Here is a 20,149-nt window from a genome sequence, read left to right on the forward strand (position 1 = left end):
CAAGGGCTCTGGTTTCTCTATATTTTCTTAGACAGAATTCAGTTTTGTACAGTTTAGCTCTTCTGTGTAGTCTCCTCTGCCTTTTTTCAAGACGTCTTAGGTGACTATTATACCACGGAGGGTCTGCATTTACATTGATAGTACGGCATGGAACAAGCTGTTCGATATCTTTCAATGACAGCTTGAAATGACTCCAGTTTTCGTTAACCGTGCGTGTCTCAGCCATTCGGCAAAATTCTATATAATGTTGGTATAGAAGGTCATTCATTTTTTGGGTATCAGCGTGACCGAATAATTTGATTTTTCGTTTTACTTTTGCTCTACGTGAAATGTTTTCTATTTTAAATAGAAGAGCTAAGTGGTCACTTATGCCATCACAGGTGATGACGCTTTCAATATGCTGTGGAATATTGGTCACAACAAGGTCTAAAATATTACTGACACTCGGACATATCCTTGTAGGTTCTTTTACTAATTGCTCTAGCCCATTAGTATTCAAGACATTAAGCAATAATTCGTTTTTGTTTTGATATCTTCCACCAGGCATGCTACTCATGCTTTCCCATGCGATATCAGGGAGGTTAAAGTCTCCTCCAACAATGATTCTAGTATTTTTCAATTGGGCTTGTTCTCTCAGGACACCTAGGAACTCAAGAAGAGACTGAGCACAGTCACTTGGTGGATCATAGAAACATCCGAGTACATACTGTCTTTTAAACTTATCAACTATTCTACACCAAACTGCTTCACATAGACCGTCGCAGTTCCAATCTTCCTTGTAACTGGTAATATTATCCCTAATAGCTATGAAGACTCCGCCTCCTGGTTTGTTTTTACGGTCTTTTCTGTACATCACGTAATCATGTGGACATATTTCTGCGTTACTAATGTCACTAGATAACCACGATTCCGTTCCTAAAATTATATCTGGATCGTGTTCACGAACAAAGATACGGAATTCTCTAGCTCTATCTTCAGATCTAATGCTTCTGCAGTTCAAAAGTGTAATGTTTATGTGTCCATTTTTTCTACTTTCGTTGCACGGTCGTGACAACTTTGGTAATCGATTTCGCTTACATGAACTGCTCTCATTCTGTAGCTGATTGGAGTTGCCTACGCTAAAAAATTGCCTACCGAGTCAATGATTGCATCAAGAACCACCGACGCACCTAAATCGCTGTAATGAACTGCGTCCCTTGCTAAGCCAGTAAAGGGACATCTGTCGAGATGTTGGCGCAAATCAATGAAAGAGACCCCAGCGGTTTTCACACATAGCGATCTAAGCCTATTGTTAACACTCTCAGATCTACTATAAACGAATGATCCATGATCTTTCCTAGGTGTGACGCTACAGAGAAACACATGTTCTACTCCGCGAGCGCTGGTCTGCCGAGCCAGTTGAACCAGGCCTTTGGCTATTTCTTCGGAACCCTTCAGCGCCAGGTCATTCGTTCCGACATGTAACACTACAAAGGGCGCTGCAGGAGGCTCCCCACAGACGCTTTGTTTTATCTGCTCAGTTTTGGCCCCTGATACTGACCGAAAGGTGACGTTTGCTCGGTGGTTGTTCTTTTTCAGGTGATGGACATTAGAATCACCGACGATCATTATGTCTCGGCTCTTACTGCCTCTGTTGTCGTGAGAAGGTCTGTCGCTATTTCGATTTAGGTCTCGCGGCCGTCCTTGGTGTTCTCGCAGAGTCTCGTTTTCCCCGTAGGTGCTGTAGGTAGTCGTAGGTGCAGCTGAATGAACGTCACGATGGAGAAGTGAGTCAACAGTGCGCTTCATTTCCAGAAGGTCACTAGATACTTTGTCCAACTTAAGCTGAGTCAGCCTTATCGCCTCCATGACATCCATCAGGTTAACTGATACGAAAGACGGTCCAGGAATCGGCTCCATCACTGTGTCGCCAGGATGTTGTGCGGGGCGTCTCTGGGGACTTTTGTTGTCAGAAGTAACAGCTGGCGCTGCTGTTACAGCGGCTGGCGTAGCGGCTGCTGTTACAGCGGTTGGCGAGGCGTTTGCTGTTACAGCTGCCGGTGCAGCGGTCGCTGTTACGGCGGCTGGCGCAGCGGTTGCTGTTACAGCGCCTGGCGCAGCGGCCGCTGTTTCAACGGCTGGCGCAGGACGGTCGGGCTGTGGTCGTGCTACTGCTCGGGACCGCAGCGAGATGCTGTCGAATGGTTTATCGCGTAGAGTGCTATCTTCTTTTGTTGTGTCCTCTACAGATCCACGTGCGAAAGCGGGTATGTCCGAAATATTTTCTATGGTCGGCGGCCCAGGATTTAGCTCTATATCTCCGGCTAATAAAAGTAAAAGTAAAGTGAGATACAGTTTGCGGTTGTCGTACTTTGGATGACGTTTGCAGGGTACCGGGCGCGGAAGCAGCGGCAAATACTGTGCGCGCACCTTACAGCCGCACCAAGGCGAGTATTTTATAGCCTCTTCTGTTCTTAGTACTGCAGAAAGTATCACTGCTGCAAGTAATATGCAGGAGAACACTTTTCCGAACATGGTTTGGCAACGTAACTTGCTGACGAAATATGTGCCAATAGATGTCACTAGTATCGCCCCGGACTGTGACAACCTCCCCGAGAGGGCCGTCTCTTCAAAGTCACGAGCGATGGGCAAAAGTTGCTGGTAATCCTGAACTCCTGATACTTCTAAATCCAAAAATATTACAAAACATGCATTTTTGGAAAGCTGTTAACAGTAGAAATCTTCACTTACTTTACTGTTCCGTGCGGCCCGTAGCTGTGCACGCTTCCGAAAATGTTTGGTATACAGTATAAATTATCAACACTACTGTCGGTCCATGTATGATGAGTTCAAAGATGCGCGTCATACCTTGTCACGCCTCGCCGCAAATGTCGAAGGTACTTCTGTAGCCATTTAAATCACTTTTGTGGCATTAAATTTAAATTTTGCTTTGTCCTCTCGCTAATAGTGACACATTTCTTTCTCCAGAACCACAGCAATGGTTATAACTGCTCAAAATTCTAGAACTTATCTGAGCGACTTGCTGGGGTTCCAGATATCATAGTTCTTTTGAAATGGTTCGTCTGAATCAGTCTGAATCATCCTGACGAAGTCATGATAATGGTTTGCTTTCGTGGATTATCGTACTTGGCCGAAAGATTCCTGTTTCGCAGAAAAATATATGCTGCCTTGCGCTACTAATGTCTCTTAAAATTCAATCCCTAGTCCTGAGGCCAGTTTGCGTGTTACAACAGACAGACCTTTCACCATGTGCATTGTGGATTTTATGTATTGCCAATTCTGGTAGTCAGAACAATCAACAGCTGGGACGGCCTGCCTCCCTCTGTTGTATCCGCACCTACTGTCAATGCCTTTAAGTCCCTGACTCTACTCCCACTGGAAAAACATCCAATATTCATCAGTCTTCGCAAGGCCCTAAATACAAGGTTGCACGGACTAATTTCTACTAAACCTACCAGAATATAGTTTCACGGTTAAATATTTAAATAATTAATCAATCAAAACTTCTTCATTATTATCTCGTAATCATTTATAAGTAATTTTATAAATATACTTTTAATTTGCTTGCCATTTACGGACAAAATAACTTTCTAGTATTGGGTCAACATAGTGGTGTAGCAGTAGGAACCATATCTGGTAAAACCCCAATGCCTACATACAGCAGAAAAGCAGCCACCAGGTGTCGCCACAGTCGCCCCACAGATGTCGCGCGCGTCGCTTATCGCCACACTACCGATTTCCATAAGGACGCATATGTACGGATATGTAAGGGAAAGTCGCCCTTAAGGATTACGCTTACATTCTTTGCTTATAAGGTCGATGTTTGGAAATTGGGAGGGGCTCGGTTATTTTCGACCACGGATATGGCTTTATCACATGATGAGGAACATGCTGATAAGCGTTTAATGTGTCATAACAGCACCCAAGTATTTTAAATCATTTTTCAAAAATAGCCGTTCTGCCGTATCTTTCAGTGCAAGGTGCCGTCGGTCATCCCCGACGTTACGTCACGCCGGGGATTGCCAGATTTTCCTACTAGACTTCGACGCCCCCTGAGTCTTCGATTAATAGAAACAGCAAGTTTAAAGTAATGATCCGGTCCAATAGGCCTGCCACTTGGCCTCAAAATTATGTGTACTTCTAAGGTAAGGTAAGGTAATAATGGTGCATATTAACTGCTTGAACTTTTTTTTCTCATTATTTAGTAGAGTAGACACCTTTAACCCACCGTTGGAGCAAAATTGGTGAGATGATAAGGTGTGCTTTTGTGCCCCACTCAAATAAAATTTTGTGGATGATTGCATAAGCCCTTCCTCACACTGCCAAAAACAAGATGGAAAGATGGAAAAGATTGCTGAAAAGATGAAAGCAGTGGTGTATCTAGGATTTATTCCAGGGGGGAGGGTCGGCAGTCAAAAGGGCCCTTCACTTACTGGGTTGAAAGGGCCTTAAGTGTCAAAAGGGCCCTTGGAGCCTGATTTGAAAGGGTGTCAACCTGCGCCCTGCTAGGGGGATGATTATACTGCTTTTAAAAATTTCAGTCATCAGTGAGGGTCATTGATCCATCAATCAATTTCAGTCATCATCATAACTGTTAAAATGCATATCTCGGTATATTGATAGTGTTGAGCAAAGGTCAGGTCAGTTTTGAGAATTTTCCAATAAGCCAATGGGAGAAAATTGAAAGGTGCATCGCTGCTCTTTTAGCAGCTGTCGCCCTTGCTGCCATATCTACGTCTCACGTGTGCCTCATTTGTCTTTTCACAGTTAAACATGTAACAAAATATTATCTAACCTAACCTAACCCTACCTACAACCTACAACATGCCAACCTACAGCTTACCAACCTATAACCTACAAACCTACAACCTACCCTACTAGATATGGCAACAGGGGCAATGTCTGCTAAGAGAATACCGTAAACTGAGGTGACTGATACCCGAGGTGACTTGAATCATAGACCAGTTTTGGGCCTGAAATGAGCATTTTGCTGCTGTGAACTGTATTTTCTATGCCAATGGTTAAATAAAGCAAGAAGCATTATAGCAGACACTTCGGTCCCAGTTAAAATAATCATGTTGATGTCACAGCTTGTTTTTTTTTTTTTTGTTGTTGTCATTGGCATGAAGTCTAAATTCGCTAGCATCTCCAGCAATAATAATGGTAAATATGAGAAAGACCCAGATAAAGAAAGATAAATCTCAGTGGTAATTGGAGCATCAATGGGAAGTGAAAAAGACAATCAACTGGGAGGGGCATGAGCACTGAGCAGTGTGGCAAGTGGTCCCACAGCCACTAGCAGACAAAGTGTGATGCAGGACAGGTAGCCTGTGACTTACCTAGGACATCTGTGACTGTTACTCAATCTTGAAGTCAGAGGTTAAAGTAGCTAATTTTGCTGCTTATAGCTCTGTAATGTGAGTTATGACCCAGAGCATGTAACTTAGTTTACCTCAATTATTCATAGTTTTGCTCTAAATTGTGTGAGTTTGTGTCAAGCAAAGCCTTTTATTTAATTTAAAACTTGTAAGTTTATCACACCAGCCCCTTCGAGGGCTCCTATGACACATATAAGGTGGTTTTAATGTAGTGATCATAGTTACCCCGGCCTCTGGGTGAGAATGATCATTTTTTGTTAAAAAAATATTTATTATAAATTTCAAGACATTTACTTTCCTCAGTTAGATAGAAAATTGTCCAATTGGTATGATTAAACGGTTTCCAGAGTGAAATCTATAGTGATAGAAAATATTGTACCATAATGGTCAGAAGCAGGGCTGCGGAGTCGATGGATTTTCGGCGACTCCGACTCCGACTCCGGCTTTCAAAAACCAGCTCCGACTCCGACTCCGACTCCGGGCAGAATTGTCGACTCCGACCGACTCCAACTCCCGACTCCGACTCCGCAGACCTAGCAGGGCTGCGGAGTCGACAGATTTTCGGTGACTCCGACTCCGACTCCGGCTCGGGTTTCTAAAATCGACTCCGACTCCGACTCCGACTCCGGTCACAACTTTCGACTCCGACCGACTCCGACTCCAACTCCGACTCCGACTCCGCAGCCCTGGTCAGAAGTGATACAAAGTCACCCCGGTTTCCGGTACCGGCGCCTCTCTTGCATGGACGTTGTTCTTAACGCTCTTAAACACCCAGTTACCTGAGCAGTGAGCACCCATGTCACGATGAAGCGGAATATGGCACATGTGATCTCTGTTTATAGCCCTGAAGTCATTTTGGGTCACAAAAGATCTGACGGTTTTTCGCTAATAACTTTTGATCAAGGCACGCTAGAGCGACGAAAACACATTAGATGTGTTCGGTTCGATGATATGGATCGACTGATGCGTACATAGCACGACCTTTTCCGGTCAGGCTATGACCTTGATCAGAGGTTAAATTTTCAAGTTGACCTTTCTTGGTCACATTACTGCTCATTTCACGGGCCACGACAAAAGGAGCACGATGCCGGTAAAAGTTTGGCCGTGCAAGTTCTGAATCACACGTTGTTGCAGTAACAACTTTCCGCAAAAACGTCTTTTTTGGCAGTCCTTGCCTCCTGCAGGCTGAAGTGTTGACCCTAGGTCAAATCTGAGCACAGTTTACAGAAAGAGTGTCAAAAGAGCTTTGTTTGTTTTGTTGGGCTTTGCCCTTTCGGTCTGACGAGACCATTTCAGGGCCGGAAAGGATGATAGTAATTGAGGGGAGACATTGGTCTGGGCGGGCACCTTGGTGATTCACCGGGGCTGAGCCCGTCCAACAGGACAGGCCTACCAGCCCCCTCCCCCTCTCAAGTCCCAATGCACCCGGCTACGGCTGTGCTCCCTTAGGAGCTGCGGTGCGCTCCAATGGGAGCCGCCCGCATGGAATAAAGTTACCCGTCCAGTCCGGAACTGGGGTTTTGGCGTGGGGAGAAGCAGGATTTGAATGACCTGAAGGTGTGAACGACGAAACGGGTGTTAAAAGAGCTATTAACCACGCTTTTCCAAGGTACTGTAGCTCTATTCCTTTCCGAGTTATGCGGTGGTTTGTTGAAAATCAGGGCTGCGGAGTCGATGGATTTTCGGCGACTCCGACTCCGACTCCGACTCCGGCTTTCAAAAACCAGCTCCGACTCCGACTCCGACTCCGGGCAGAATTGTCGACTCCGACCGACTCCAACTCCCGACTCCGACTCCGCAGACCTAGCAGGGCTGCGGAGTCGACAGATTTTCGGTGACTCCGACTCCGACTCCGGCTCGGGTTTCTAAAATCGACTCCGACTCCGGTCACAACTGTCGACTCCGACCGACTCCGACTCCGACTCCGACTCCGACTCCGCAGCCCTGTTGAAAATTGTCTAAAGTGGACCTGAAAATTGGCGAAATTTAACCTTGGATGACCTCTGTGACCTGCCCTTTGACCTGATCTAAAAAGTGACCAGAGTAATTTCGTAATTATTGTTTAGGTAGGTACGCTCTTTCGAACGTTGCTTTTGGCATGCTGGTTACGTGGCCCAGAAGCCGACTTAGAAGAGCCCTGACCGAACGGGGGGGGGGGGTGCACTGCTACCACAATTTTTTTTTGCGACTGCTCGGAACACGTCGGCAACAGAGTGCTGAAACTGGACATAAGTTAAGTACCTGACCTTTGATGCAAACCGGGCCCTGTGACACCAACTGCATTTTCACGGGGGCCTCTGTTCGTCAAGGACCCTTTGTTACCCTCAGAGGGACCCTCTGATGGCCTCTGAAGACTATCACTGGCTGCAAAGGGTCCTCTAGTGGCCCCCAAGGGCCCTCTGGCCTCTGGGTATCTGATAGGGCCCTCTGTTTTCTCTCCAGTGACCCTTTTATACCTCAAAAGGTCCTCTTTTACCTCAGATGGACCTATGTTGGTCTAATAAGGCCCCTGGTGGCCTGAAATGGCCATTATATCATCTAATTCTAAGGTGACCCCCTCTGCCTTAGACAAGAGGTCCCTCCGGGTGCATGAGAGGGCCCTGATTTTCTCCCAAAGGCCCTTTGTTGGCCTCATAAGGCATTTCGTTGGCCTAAAAAGTCTTCTGATAGTCCCAAAGGGCCCTCTGTTCGACTCAGAGGGCCCTCTTTGTCTTCAGAGTGCCTGTTGGCCTCATAGAGCCCATAGTGGCCCGACATAGCCTTCATATCATCTCAGAGGGCCCTCTGTTGGAACTGAAGTGGCCTTCTCAGAGTGCTCCGACTGCCCTCGGGGGTGATGCCTGAGAGGGCCCTCTGTTTCACTCAGAGCCAGGGTCCAATGCTGACCTCCGAGGGCCCTTTGATTTTCAGAGGGCCCTCTGAGGTTGTTGAGAGGGCCCTCTGTTTGCCTCAGAAAGCCCTCTGGTGGCTTCAGACTTCAGAGGGCTCTTTTTTGACATCAGAGGGCCTCTCTGTGGTCTCCGAGATCCTTTTTTGATCTCAGAAGGCCCACTGTTCGCCTCAGAGGGCCCTTGATTCGCCTAAGAGGGCCCTCCGTTCGGCTTAGAAGGCCCTCTGTTCGCCTCAGAGGGCCCTCTGGTGACCTCAGAGGACCCTATTTATGCATCAGAGGGCCAGCCCTGAGGCCTCAAAAGGCCTTATTTCATCTCAGAGAGCTGTCTTTGGCTTCAGATTGATCTTTTTTACCTCCTTGTGGTGCCTAACGGGGCCCTCTGGCCTCTGTTTGCCTCAGTGGGACCTCTGTTTGCCTAAAAGAACCCTATATTCGCCTGAAGGGGCCCTTCGATGACCTCCAAGGACCCTCTTTGATCTCAGAGGGTCTGATAATCATAGGGCTCATGGTGGCCTGACATAGCCCCCATGTCACCTCAGAGGGCCCTCCAGTGGCCTCAGAGGGCACTTTGTGGCCTTTGAAGGCCCTCTATTCGCCTTAGAGGACCCTCTTTAATCTCAAAGAGCCCTCTTTGAGGTGGCTAAGAGGGCCCTTTGTTCACCTCAGAGGGCCCTCTGGTGACCTCCAGGGACCACCTTTGATATAAGAAGACCGTCTGTAGGCCTCACAGGACACCTTGTGGCCTGAAAATGACCCGCATACCTCATGGGGCCTTCTGTTCATCTTTTAAGGGGCCCTCTGTGGCCTGAGAGGGCCCTCTGTGGCCTGAGAGGGCTCTCTGTGGCCTGAGAGGGCCCTCTGTGGCCTGAGAGGGCCCTCTGTGTGTCTGAGAGGGCCCTCTGTGGCCTGACAGGGCCCTCTGTGTGTCTGAGAGGGCCCTCTGTGTGCCTGACAGGGCCCTCTGTGTGCCTGACAGGGCCCTCTGTGTGCCTGACAGGGCCCTCTATGTACCTGAGATTGCCGTCTGTGCCTGAGAGGGCCCTCTGTGTACCTGTGGTTCAGAGAGTTGTTAGGAGCCACCAACATCGATTACCTCACCAGACCGCTCCAGAAAGTGTGGGCTACGCTTTGGCCAGCAGTGCTTCACATCCTGGTGTCAGTTGTGCTGCAACTCTTGTCAGTGTATTGCACACATATAAGGATGTAACAATTCAAATTTTCAAGCCACCACCATGTTTTTCCATTGCTAGATGAAGAACAAGTATGTTCACATAATTACTTTCCACCCTGTAGATCACGGTAGTCTATGAATACCCCACGCATATCAAACAGTCCCACTCATATCAAATGACCCCACCTTATGTTAGATAGCTTTCTGGTAACAGTGACGTATGGCATGCATGGCATCCCTGGGATTCGTCGTAATTGTTAGATGAATTCAATCTTGCTTTATGAATATGAGCTGCATTTTCTTTTCGGCAGGGATGAAATGGACATATCCCATCTCACGTGGCTGCTGCGTTTCCGGGCATTCACACATTGTAAACACTGCAGCTGGCGTGCAGGCTGTGTTGTGGCCGCACTGGCTCCAGCCCGACAGGCCTCATCTGGCCGACAGCCGCCTCCGCCTCCGGCTGACCGAGGATTCACCACCGACGAGAACAAGTATGTGCACGTCTGGGCGGACGGTGCGTGCCGCAGCAACGGGCGACGTGACGCGCGCGCCGGCATCGGGGTGTGGTTCGGACCAGGCCATCGGCTGAACGTGTCTGAGCTGGCCGCGCCGCCGGCCACCAATAACAGCGCAGAGCTGCAGGCGGCTGGCCGCGCGCTCCGGCTGGCCAGACAGGCGGGCTTCTCGCGTGTCCTGGTGCACACCGACTCACGCTTTGTGATTGAGTGCGCCACCCGCTGGCTGCGCGTCTGGCGAAAGAACGGCTGGCGACTGGCCGGCGGCGGTCCCGTCAAGAATCGTGCGCAGCTCGAGCAGCTGGCACGCGCCATGGACGACGTCACCGTGAAATGGGTGAGCACCGAGCAGTGGGGCTACCTATCGTGGCTGGCGTTTCAGAACCATGTGTGGCGGGTGTTTCAGAACTATGTGTGGCTGGTGTTTCAGAACCATGCGTGGCTGGTATTTCAGAACCATGCGTGACTGGTGTTTCAGAACCATGTGTGGCTGGTGTTTCAGAACTATGTGTGGCTGGTGTTTCAAAGCTATGTGTTGCTGGTGTTTCAGAACCATGTGTTGCTGGTGTTTCAGAACCATGTGTGGCTGGTGTTTCAGAACCATGTTCGTGGGCATTCTGGTGACGGTGGTAATGCGGCGGCCGATCGGCTGGCCGTGGCCGCCGCCCAGCTCGGAGACGGCTCTCGGACGCGGACGGGTTCCGGGCACCGGCAGCCAGCGCCCGACACCGTCCGACGGCGGACTGTTGTCGGCGGGGACGGTGCCGCTGGGCCCCAGCCGGGTACTGCCACGTGACGCCAACCCAGTCCGGTCAGTGTTCACTCTGTGCACGGCGCCTTGTGACGGTCAAGTCATGGATGAAGTTCTCTACTTGACCATGGATGCCTTCATCCATGGTTAAGTGTCCCGTCTCGTCAATATTCCGTTCTATCTCGCGTCCTTAGGCAATGGCCAGTCGCAAACAAGTGTTGAACTGCTGACATGTGCCCATCAAATCCACCAACGTCCATCAAATCGGCATGTGATGCTGTGCGGAAAATACTGAATTAGCTGTGAGATGACCAATTACCTAAGACTTACCAATGTGAGGTAAATAGGTACGAGGTGCACTCCAGATTTTTTAGACTTTTTCAGTAGAGACAGTCATATATTTCAGAGAAATATTAAACTTAAGTCATCCTGGAAATAGGATCTCCTGGGTTAATTGCACTTACAGAGTGTCCCAAAAGTTCGTTTTCACATTTTATTTGCATGTAAAACAGGGTACATTCCGTTTTGGTATATTTATGACATTGACCACCCAATATGCTCCCTATTCCATGTGCAATCATATGAATACGCGCTGTGGCGTGCTAATCGCCGTAACTCTTGCCTTATTTTTCTGGCACCACTTTTGAGCTTTTCTTGGCCTGTGCGCCGGAACCACCACGTGGTATTACTTGTTGACCATCTGGCCGGGGGGGGGGGGGGGAGTTGACGAAGATGATGCCTTAGCCGCCAAAGAACGGAATCATTATGAGTTCCCAGTGCACCTGCCCTGTCTGGCTTTCCTGGGTCTCACTTCTGGAGTGGACGTCGTATTTACCTATGAAAGTGCGCGGGACCGTAGTCTGTTGTTGAGGGAATGTGAGCGCGATGCCAAGCCGGCTTTACACTTTTTCGTATTGCAATATATGACGGAACTAGTGTCTAAGACCGTGGGCTACGAAACACCGAACGTCTCACCAAATCACGATCACATAAAAAAAACACGCGAGCGATTGCGACACGGTAAAGCACCTGACCTCAGTCTGCCGGAGGATGACGGCTCCGACTTCTACTAATTACGACGCCCACACTCACGGCAAGTGGCAACAGAACAAAACGTTGCCAGACGCTGGCCGGCCGACCGCCACCTGACCAGACCATATCACCCGATAGTACTAACCAGCAGTCTCGCCAGCGGCAGCGGTCCCGTCTCCGGCCAGCCTATAGTCGCAGCCAGACCAGAGAGGCAGCACAGGCCGGCCGGCAGCACGGAGCGCGGCCGAAGGCCAGCCACCGCACACTGGGCCGGGGGCCCGGAAAAGTGCTAGAAATTATCTGTGATTGACTTGTTGATCTCAGTGACAAGCAAACATGCTAAAAACGAAGTGGGGCTGCTTAACCATCGCCGGACCTTATTGTCGGACCCCCCACCCCCTTGGCCGGCCGAGGGGGAGGGTTGGTACGACCCCTTTTCGCCTTTTCGCCCCTAATGGAGCTAGAGCATCGCGGAAAAAACAAGCGTGTGCGCCGTTTCAAGACAGAACGATTGATACCCGATTTTAAGGTCCCAGGTCAACGGGTACCTCTGAGGTGAAGTCAAAAAGCCCAAGGTAGGGTTTAGTTTTTGGTAAATAAGTTCGCAAAAAATGGCCGCAGAGCAGCGATTTTGGCACCATTGTGTTCGCCTGGCTCAGGCGCGTCGAATGGTATACTTTTTGTCCGGGCGAGGTCAACTTAAGGTGTTGACCTCGAGTCAAGGTCAGGTCAGAGCCCATCAGGCCACGAACTTAATCGAAGGAAGTCGTATTGCATAGCATTCGATTCGGGAGGTCTTTCCGAGTCCATTGGTGGCTTTCCCGAGTCGCTGGCTCAATTTGATCATGAGTTATTGACGAGAAACTCCTATGACCGTGGTGACGTCATAAATGACGTCACGGAAGGTCAAAAATGCAAAAGTAAAGCATCGGATCTTGCAAGGAGTGCATGAAATCACGATTCCGTGTGCTTGAGATAGTTTGAGATCAGTTCATGCACAAAAACAACAGTTTCCTTATTTTACCACATGCCGAGATATCCCTTTAACATTAGCACGTGCATTTGGGAAATGACTTCGGCCCGCCTCGGCTAATGTTGAAGGTATTTGGGAAACGATTCGGCCCTAGGGCTTTTTGATTTTCCCAGACAAAGTTTTACTGAATATTCTGAGCGGAAGAACCAATTCCAAAGAAGATATTTACGGATTGTGTGTTCACTAACAGCAACAGCAAAAGTAAGTGACTGCGTGTTTACTTACTTTTGCTGTCAACGTACTTCAACTATAAACAAGGGTATCGTTCCAATGCCAAATTATTTATTGCTGCAGAACATGGTCAGAATAGTCATTATTACTATACATATAATGCACGCAAAAAACGAGCAATTCAAATGCGAGAGGCATCTTAACGTGCCACAATGAAACATTTGATATTGTTCCAGCTGGGATCCAAGACGCGTTTGATTTAGCGTTTCACCCAATTTTCAGTTTTCCTCACGGTTTCCTCACTCCTGCACTGGACTCTATATACTTCTTTGTTCTAACTTATTGATCCAGCTAGCATTCAAGACGCGTTTGATTCAGCGTTTCACCCAATTTTCAGTTTTCCTCACGGTTTCCTCACTCCTGCTGGACTCCATATACTTCTTTGTTCTAACTTCTGGCGCCTCACCATCTTCATCCTCATGGCTTTTTCAAACCCAAAATAAGGGGAAAGTATGGAATTTCATCTTTCATTCTTAACGCAGCCCCACAATAAAAAATACAAATATAATATAAACTTGTTGAACGTTCATTGTGACATGTATGACTAGATAAGTGAAACTTTTTTAAATATAAAGGTACTGTAATACAGTACCTTTACAGCTTTCTATAATACAGTACCTTTATATTTAAAAAAGTTTCACTTATCTAGTCATACATAATATAAACTGTTACGCCGGTACGGCATGTGGTAAATCTCTTCCCAACCTTGGGCTGTGAAAATGCAGTTTTATTCAGGGGGCTGTCATCCCGAGCTTTCCTATGTGCCGGGCGGCCGACTGTTTAACATTACCCGTGACGTCACCGGGGCGTACACTTGTCAGCTGCGCTTCCCCGCAAGTTTGGCCTTGAATACGATTTTAAGGGTCACGGTTGTAAACAAGTTCCTTTCCGGAAACGTTCCGGAAACGCTGGAAGCGTTGTCATGCTTAAATTTTCCGGAAATTGCTTCATATCTAATTTGCGCCTAAAATCACTTGAAGCATAGGCTCCTTAAAGGGACCCTCCCACCTTAACATTAGTTTTGAGTTGAGATAGCCAAGTTTGCGGCCAGGCTCAGAAACCACCATTTATCCTGGTCGCAACCCCCGCAGCTTTATGGTGTTCAAGAAATTTCTTCCCTTTACTTGCAGGGTGGGACCAGCGTGGTCCCTATCTCTTAACCATTACGGGAATCTGATGACGTCATCAGGCTTTCGAACGTCCGTTAAATGTTTGACTAAAACGTTTTGTAGCACGCGGTGGTATATGCTGCTTTGCGCGCAACAAATGCCGCACTTTCAAATAAAGTCGCTAGGAACAGCGGAGATCCCAAAAAGTAAACAAAAGTAAAAGTCTAATATCTTGAAAACCGGTGAATATTTTTCGATGAAATTTGGTAGATATTCGTTTTTGCTCTTTCTGAACCGAGCGACATCACTTTCATGCCAATTCATTAACTTTTTTGAAGGTGGGAGGGTCCCTTTAACGCTTTCCTTATTGTAAAGTGTTGCATTGTCTGCATGGTGAGGAGAACGCTAACCGGTCAGAAGGGCGATGTGTTGTGAGGAGGCGCCGGCAGGTCAGGAGGGCGCTGTACGATGAACGCTGACTGGTCAGGAGGGCGATGCATGGTGATAAGGGCGCTATGCTTTGCAAAGGGCGCCGGCTGGTCAGGAGGGCGCCGACAAGTCAGCAGGGCGCTGTATGGTGGGGAGAGCGCCGACAGGTCAGGAGGGCGCCGTGTGGTGAGGAGGATGCAGTACAATGAGAAGAGCACTATACGAGTGAAGAGGGCGCTGACAGGTGAGGAGGACACTGTATAAAGAGGAGGGCGCGGACAGGTGAGGAAGGCGATGTACGGTCAGGAGGGCGCCGACAGATCAGGAGGGCCGCCTACGGTGAAAAGGACACCGACTTGTCAGGAGGGCGCTGAACGTAGAGGGCGCCGGTCTGGAGGGCCTTGTATAGTTAGGAGGCCGCTATACAGTGAGGAGGATGGCGACAGGTCAGGAGGGCACTGTACGGTGAGGAGGGCGCTATAATACGATAAGGAGGGCGCTGACATGTGTGGAGGGCGAGACAGATCAGGAGGATGCTGTGTGATAATGTCCGTGAGGGCGCCAACTGGTCTGCCCGGAGGGCGCCGAATGTGAAGAGGGCGCCGACAGGCTAGGAGAGCGCTAAAGGGCGAGAAGGGCGCCGACAGATCAGAAGGGCGCCGAGCAGACAGAAGGGCGCTGAAGCCTGAAGGTGAGCCGAGGGCGCTAGATGGTCAGGAGATTGGGAGTGGATATCCGGCATTTCAGGATTGTGGGTGCATCTTCACCCACAAAGAGATATAAAATTGTAAACCTGGGCGCCGGTGCCGCATGATGACGCCGCAATGGCTTGACGTCGAGAGCGACTAGAGTGCTGGACACTGAAAAGGCGCCTTCGGCGCACAGAATGCCCTGGATGGTGTCTTTCCAGAGGGCGCCTGCTAGATTTGGGAGGGGCTAAATCCCAGTGTGCCCCCCCCCCCTTGGCTGCGCCCCTGAGTCCTTTGTCTAGCGATTTTCGAAGTACGTATCGCGTCCGTAGGGGCCTTGGGAGCTGCCGGTGACCACAGGGGCCTTATCAGGCCCCTGCTGACTCGGGACCGGAGCCCTGAGTCATGTGGGCCATAACACCACAGGGCACCGCATCTTTTTCGAGATAAATGACCGTTCTGAAGCGTGTCGTATTTTCCGGAACATGACCTGGCATTTACAAGTAGTATTAAGCGCCTGCCGGCCTCTCTCCTGTCTGCGGCTGACAGCTTACTGACGATCCATACTGACGATCCACCTGGCAATCACCAACTCAACCCTAACTACGCCGTTATCCGCTAGGTGGCGGGGTCATACGATCCAAGTCAGGACAACGGATTCTCATAATTATTTTATTATCATATTTTACCTTTTTAAAGTCATTTAAAAGCGCTATTGCAGAAGTAATTTTTCGATTAGCAGCGATTGCAGCCGCCGCATCAGGGTCCGGATTGAGCCAGGGAGCGTATGCCCCGATGACGTCACCGTAGTGTTGAAGATTTGTAACATTAGCGAGCCCGGACGATCTTACCTAACTTATACGGCCTTGGTTTTATTCACCTCGGTTTTTTGCTACGGACCTCGTGCCTACCGGCACTCGGTCCTCCGCACAAAAACCTCGGTGAATAAAACGCATTTTCCCAGCCCCGGTCGGGAATATATATTCCCCATTTACTTTTAATGGTGAGGTCACGTGACCTCGAAGAGTAGCAGGCATTAGCAAAAATTGCGAGTAGGGCATGACAGAAATATGATTGGTGGTTTGTATGGCATGGTCATTTTTAGCGGCTCGAAATAACATTTCTCAAAAAGTCTGACTAAAGAGCAAGCTGTTGTTGATTATCACTGACTTGTGTTTGGGGGTTAATAATGACTGAATTTTTGAGTTTAGCCCAAAATTTTTGACAGCATTGTGTGCGTTGATCAATTCTGAGCTCAGGGGCGTATATTTTATTCTGATTATACGCGTTTGTTTTTCACAACTTCCAGCGCTTTAAAGAGCGCCGGGCCTTAAGTAGAGCGGCGAGGTGACAATTGCCCCTACATCATGTGGTTTACTGGCGCATATCTCGAAAAGTAGCAGGGAAAAGCAGCAAAGCACCTATATGGAACGAAAGATGAGTAATCAGAGGCTAGTATAAAATGTTCATTTTTAGCCGCTCGAAATCACATTTTTATAAAAGTCTAATTAAAAAATTAGATATGATTTTTAATTACGTCTTGCAGCTGCTTGCAAAAAGCTAGCTTATCTTGCAGAAAAGCGATGCAATATGTAAGAATGATGTTGGCACAGTGAACAACAGTGCCCTAAACTAGTCTGACAGGAAATTTCGTTCAAAACGTTGATTGATCAGCTAATAAATTACCACTAAAGATCATCATGAAAATCGGTAAATGTGGTGGCCACTAGAGAGTCTAAATTGTCTTGTGTTTGGTGACAACTGGCGGCCTCAATTTTGACCTTAGGGAAAAACTGGCATCGAAATCGTATGCTTCGATCAATTTGGGATTAAATGATACCTATTTTGTTCATATTGCGGAGAGTCAGTTTGGGGGAATTTCTAGCGCTTTTTCGGGCTGCCGGCCTACAGTGCACCGCCGCTGCTAACCGCATCACTGGAAGGTACTCCGCCCCGCGCTAGAGCGGCCTCCACAGCCGACCGCAGCCGGGCCGGCTCACCGACCGCAGCCGGGCCGCAAATTCCCAATAGTGCTACACGCTACGCACAGCCCGGGCGGGTGACGTCACGGTGTCGTCACTCGCGTACGGGGTATGCGCATGGGACGCCCGCTCGGCTCTGGAAGTGCCGGGGGTAGGCGTCTCAGAGAGATCTGCACGGCCGATGGGAGGGGTTCCGAGATGTGCACGGCCGATGGGAGGGCTCGAAGACCACTGCTCTGATGCTTTAGTCAACTACACTGCGAACGATTTATCGGGTTTATCCGACGCAAGGGAAGTTGCGGGGAAAGAACCTGAGGTTGTTGCGTCATGCAGCATTATGGTAATCGAAATGTGCTCTGCTCGTGCGGTGCGAGTTGGGGTGTTGGCTCGGTGGTAGGGCGAGCTGTGCACGGCTGGTGGCAGGTTTTGAGGACCAACATTCCGCCACGGCTCAAGTAAGCGTATCCGTCGTGAATGATTTACGCACCAGATGTTTGACAAAGCAAATGACCTCAAACAAGTGACACCGAATAGCGAGATGCTACGTTATTGCAACGTAGGTGAACGAGATGCACTCGCATCAATTACGAGTTTGACGGCAGCTGTAGCTGATCCGTTTATACCAAGGCTATAGAACGTTTATACATAGTGTTCGGCGGTGTCCCTGGGTTTAGGTAAGTTGAGGTAGAAGAACAGCAAATTTCCAGCCAGTTTCTGAGCTCTTCTCGGGTTTTGACGTTACATCTCAAAGCCAAATCTTTGCAGTTCACGTGGATGTTCAAAATGCATGAAGATTCTTTTTTTCCGAAAAAAACATCCTTTTCCATCGAACACCACAGGTGCAGAAACAACACTACCCACAAATCCAACACGAATTACAGTCTAACAGGTCTAACACCATCACGGTCAAATTCAACACCCAGCGCACCGACTCGCTCTATCGTCTGGAGGAAGATAGGCCCCCCTTGCACGGAGACACAAGTCAAAATCGTTTTCAAGTGATTCTAAATGGTCCGCACTCCGCACTCCGCAGACCATCAATATCGAATATGAATCTCAATCTAAATACGTTACCAAGATTATAGACATATTCGTCCAAGGAGACTGCGAATTCGGGATGAGTCTCCGTGCAAGTGGGGCCTATCGTCATACAGACGATGGATTGAGTCAGCGCACCCAACAAACGTCAGCAATAGCCCCCTTGAATTCGCGCCTTAGGTCCGCGCTTGGATAACTAACAAGGTAATCATCCATGGTCCGCGTGTGGTTCGTGCATAGACTCGTATATTGTCCTCGTAAGTTTCCTTAAAGGGACCCTCCCACCTTAAAAAAAGTTAATGAATTGGCATGAAAGTGATGTCGCTCGGTTCAGAAAGAGCAAAAACGAATATCTACCAAATTTCATCGAAAAATATTCACCGGTTTTCAAGATATTTGACTTTTACTTTTGTTTACTTTTTGGGATCTCCGCTGTTCCTAGCGACTTTATTTGAAAGTGCGGCATTTGTTGCGCGCAAAGCAGCATATACCACCGCGTGCTACAAAACGTTTTAGTCAAACATTTACGGACGTTCGAAAGCCTGATGACGTCATCAAATTCCCGTAATGGTTAAGAGATAGGGACCACTCTGGTCCCACCCTGCAAGTAAAGGGAAGAAATTTCTTGAACACCATAAAGCTGCGGGGGTTGCGACCAGGATAAATGGTGGTTTCTGAGCCTGGCCGCAAACTTGGCTATCTCAACTCAAAACTAATGTTAAGGTGGGAGGGTCCCTTTAACCTGTATCTGGAGTAGCGAATAGACCCCACCTCGTCTAACTATTGCTTGGCTGATAGATGTGACGTCACATAACCCGCACGCCAATGAGCGTGGCGTCAGGCTATGACGTCATCTCCCGCGACAACCAGCCACTCAGCGCTGGAGGTGCGTAGCGTGTAGCATTATTGGGAATTTGCAGCCGGCCGCCGGCTCACCGACCGCAGCCGGGCCGGCTCACCGACCGCAGCCGGGCCGGCTCACCGACCGCAGCCGGGCCGGCTCACCAAACAGTGATAGCTGAGTTTTTATTAGCCAATCAATGTGGATACCCTCGCCGTCGCCACCGCTACTGGGTAATTACTTACCATCCAGTAAGTCTGTCTGTCTGTCTGTCTGTCTGTCGTCTGTCTGTTTGTCCGTGTCTGTCTGTCATGTACTGTCATGTCTGTCTGTTTGTCTGTGTCTGTCTGTCATGTACTGTCATGGCTGTCCTGTCTGCCCTGTCTGTCCGTCCGTCTGTCTGTCTGGCTGTTTTACTTTTTAGGCCGCCCGCCATGAACCCAACTTAATATGCGCCACAAGGTCGTCCAGCTGGCGCACAACGGCGTGGTCCGGCCGTTCGACTCCATCCGCCAGTGCGTGTTGGCCACGGCCGCGTCTGCGAGACGCTCAGCAGGTAAGCCAACAGGTGTTCAGCAGACAAATCAGAATGTATCTGTATAGGCATACAAATGTCTGGCTCGTTTTTTCAAAGCCGAAATAATCCAAATTCATGCTGGTGTGTTTTAACCCTCGCCGGACCTATTGGTTTTCTACATACGCGCCGCCCGACCCGCCCCCCCTCACCGTTTCGCCCCTGGTGGAGCTAGCGCGTCGCAGAAAAAACGAGCGGGTGCGCCGTTACGAGACGCAGAGATTGGTAGCCGATTTTAAGGTCCTAGGTCAACCGGTGACCTCTGAGGTAAGGTCAAGTGCCCCAAGGTACGGTTCAGTTTTTGGTGAATAACTTCGCAAAAAACGGCCGCAGAGCCGCGATTTTGGCAGCATCGTGTTCGCCTCGCTCAGGCGCGTCGAATGATATACTTTTTGTTCGGGTCAGGTCAACTTGGGGTGTTGACCTCAGGTCAAGGTCAGGTCAGCACCCCGGGTCACGAAGTTGGTCGAAAGAGGTCAT

At 49.0% G+C, this 20,149-nt stretch overlaps 1 protein-coding gene across 5 annotated transcripts; it reads left to right on the forward strand.

Moving 5' to 3' along the window:
* Window positions 1-2,580: 2,580 nt before the first annotated feature.
* LOC122392319 (ribonuclease H1-like) lies at window positions 2,581-11,029 on the forward strand. Of its 5 annotated transcripts, none has more exons than XM_043387033.1 (3): window positions 2,581-2,640; window positions 9,754-10,297; window positions 10,559-11,029. In XM_043387033.1, exons 1-3 carry the CDS (start codon window positions 2,624-2,626, stop codon window positions 10,754-10,756), a joined length of 759 nt encoding a protein of 252 aa, XP_043242968.1. In that variant the 5' UTR covers window positions 2,581-2,623; the 3' UTR covers window positions 10,757-11,029. The 5 variants fall into 5 exon arrangements, with proteins under 5 accessions (XP_043242968.1, XP_043242972.1, XP_043242967.1 ...); XM_043387037.1 differs by having other exon boundaries at window positions 2,610-2,876; XM_043387032.1 differs by lacking the exon at window positions 2,581-2,640 and adding an exon at window positions 3,975-4,150.
* Window positions 11,030-20,149: the final 9,120 nt, after the last annotated feature.

The sequence above is a fragment of the Amphibalanus amphitrite genome, unplaced genomic scaffold (assembly GCF_019059575.1).
Source record: "Amphibalanus amphitrite isolate SeventyFive unplaced genomic scaffold, NRLGWU_Aamphi_draft 000481F_arrow, whole genome shotgun sequence".
NCBI classification, from domain to species: domain Eukaryota; kingdom Metazoa; phylum Arthropoda; class Thecostraca; order Balanomorpha; family Balanidae; genus Amphibalanus; species Amphibalanus amphitrite.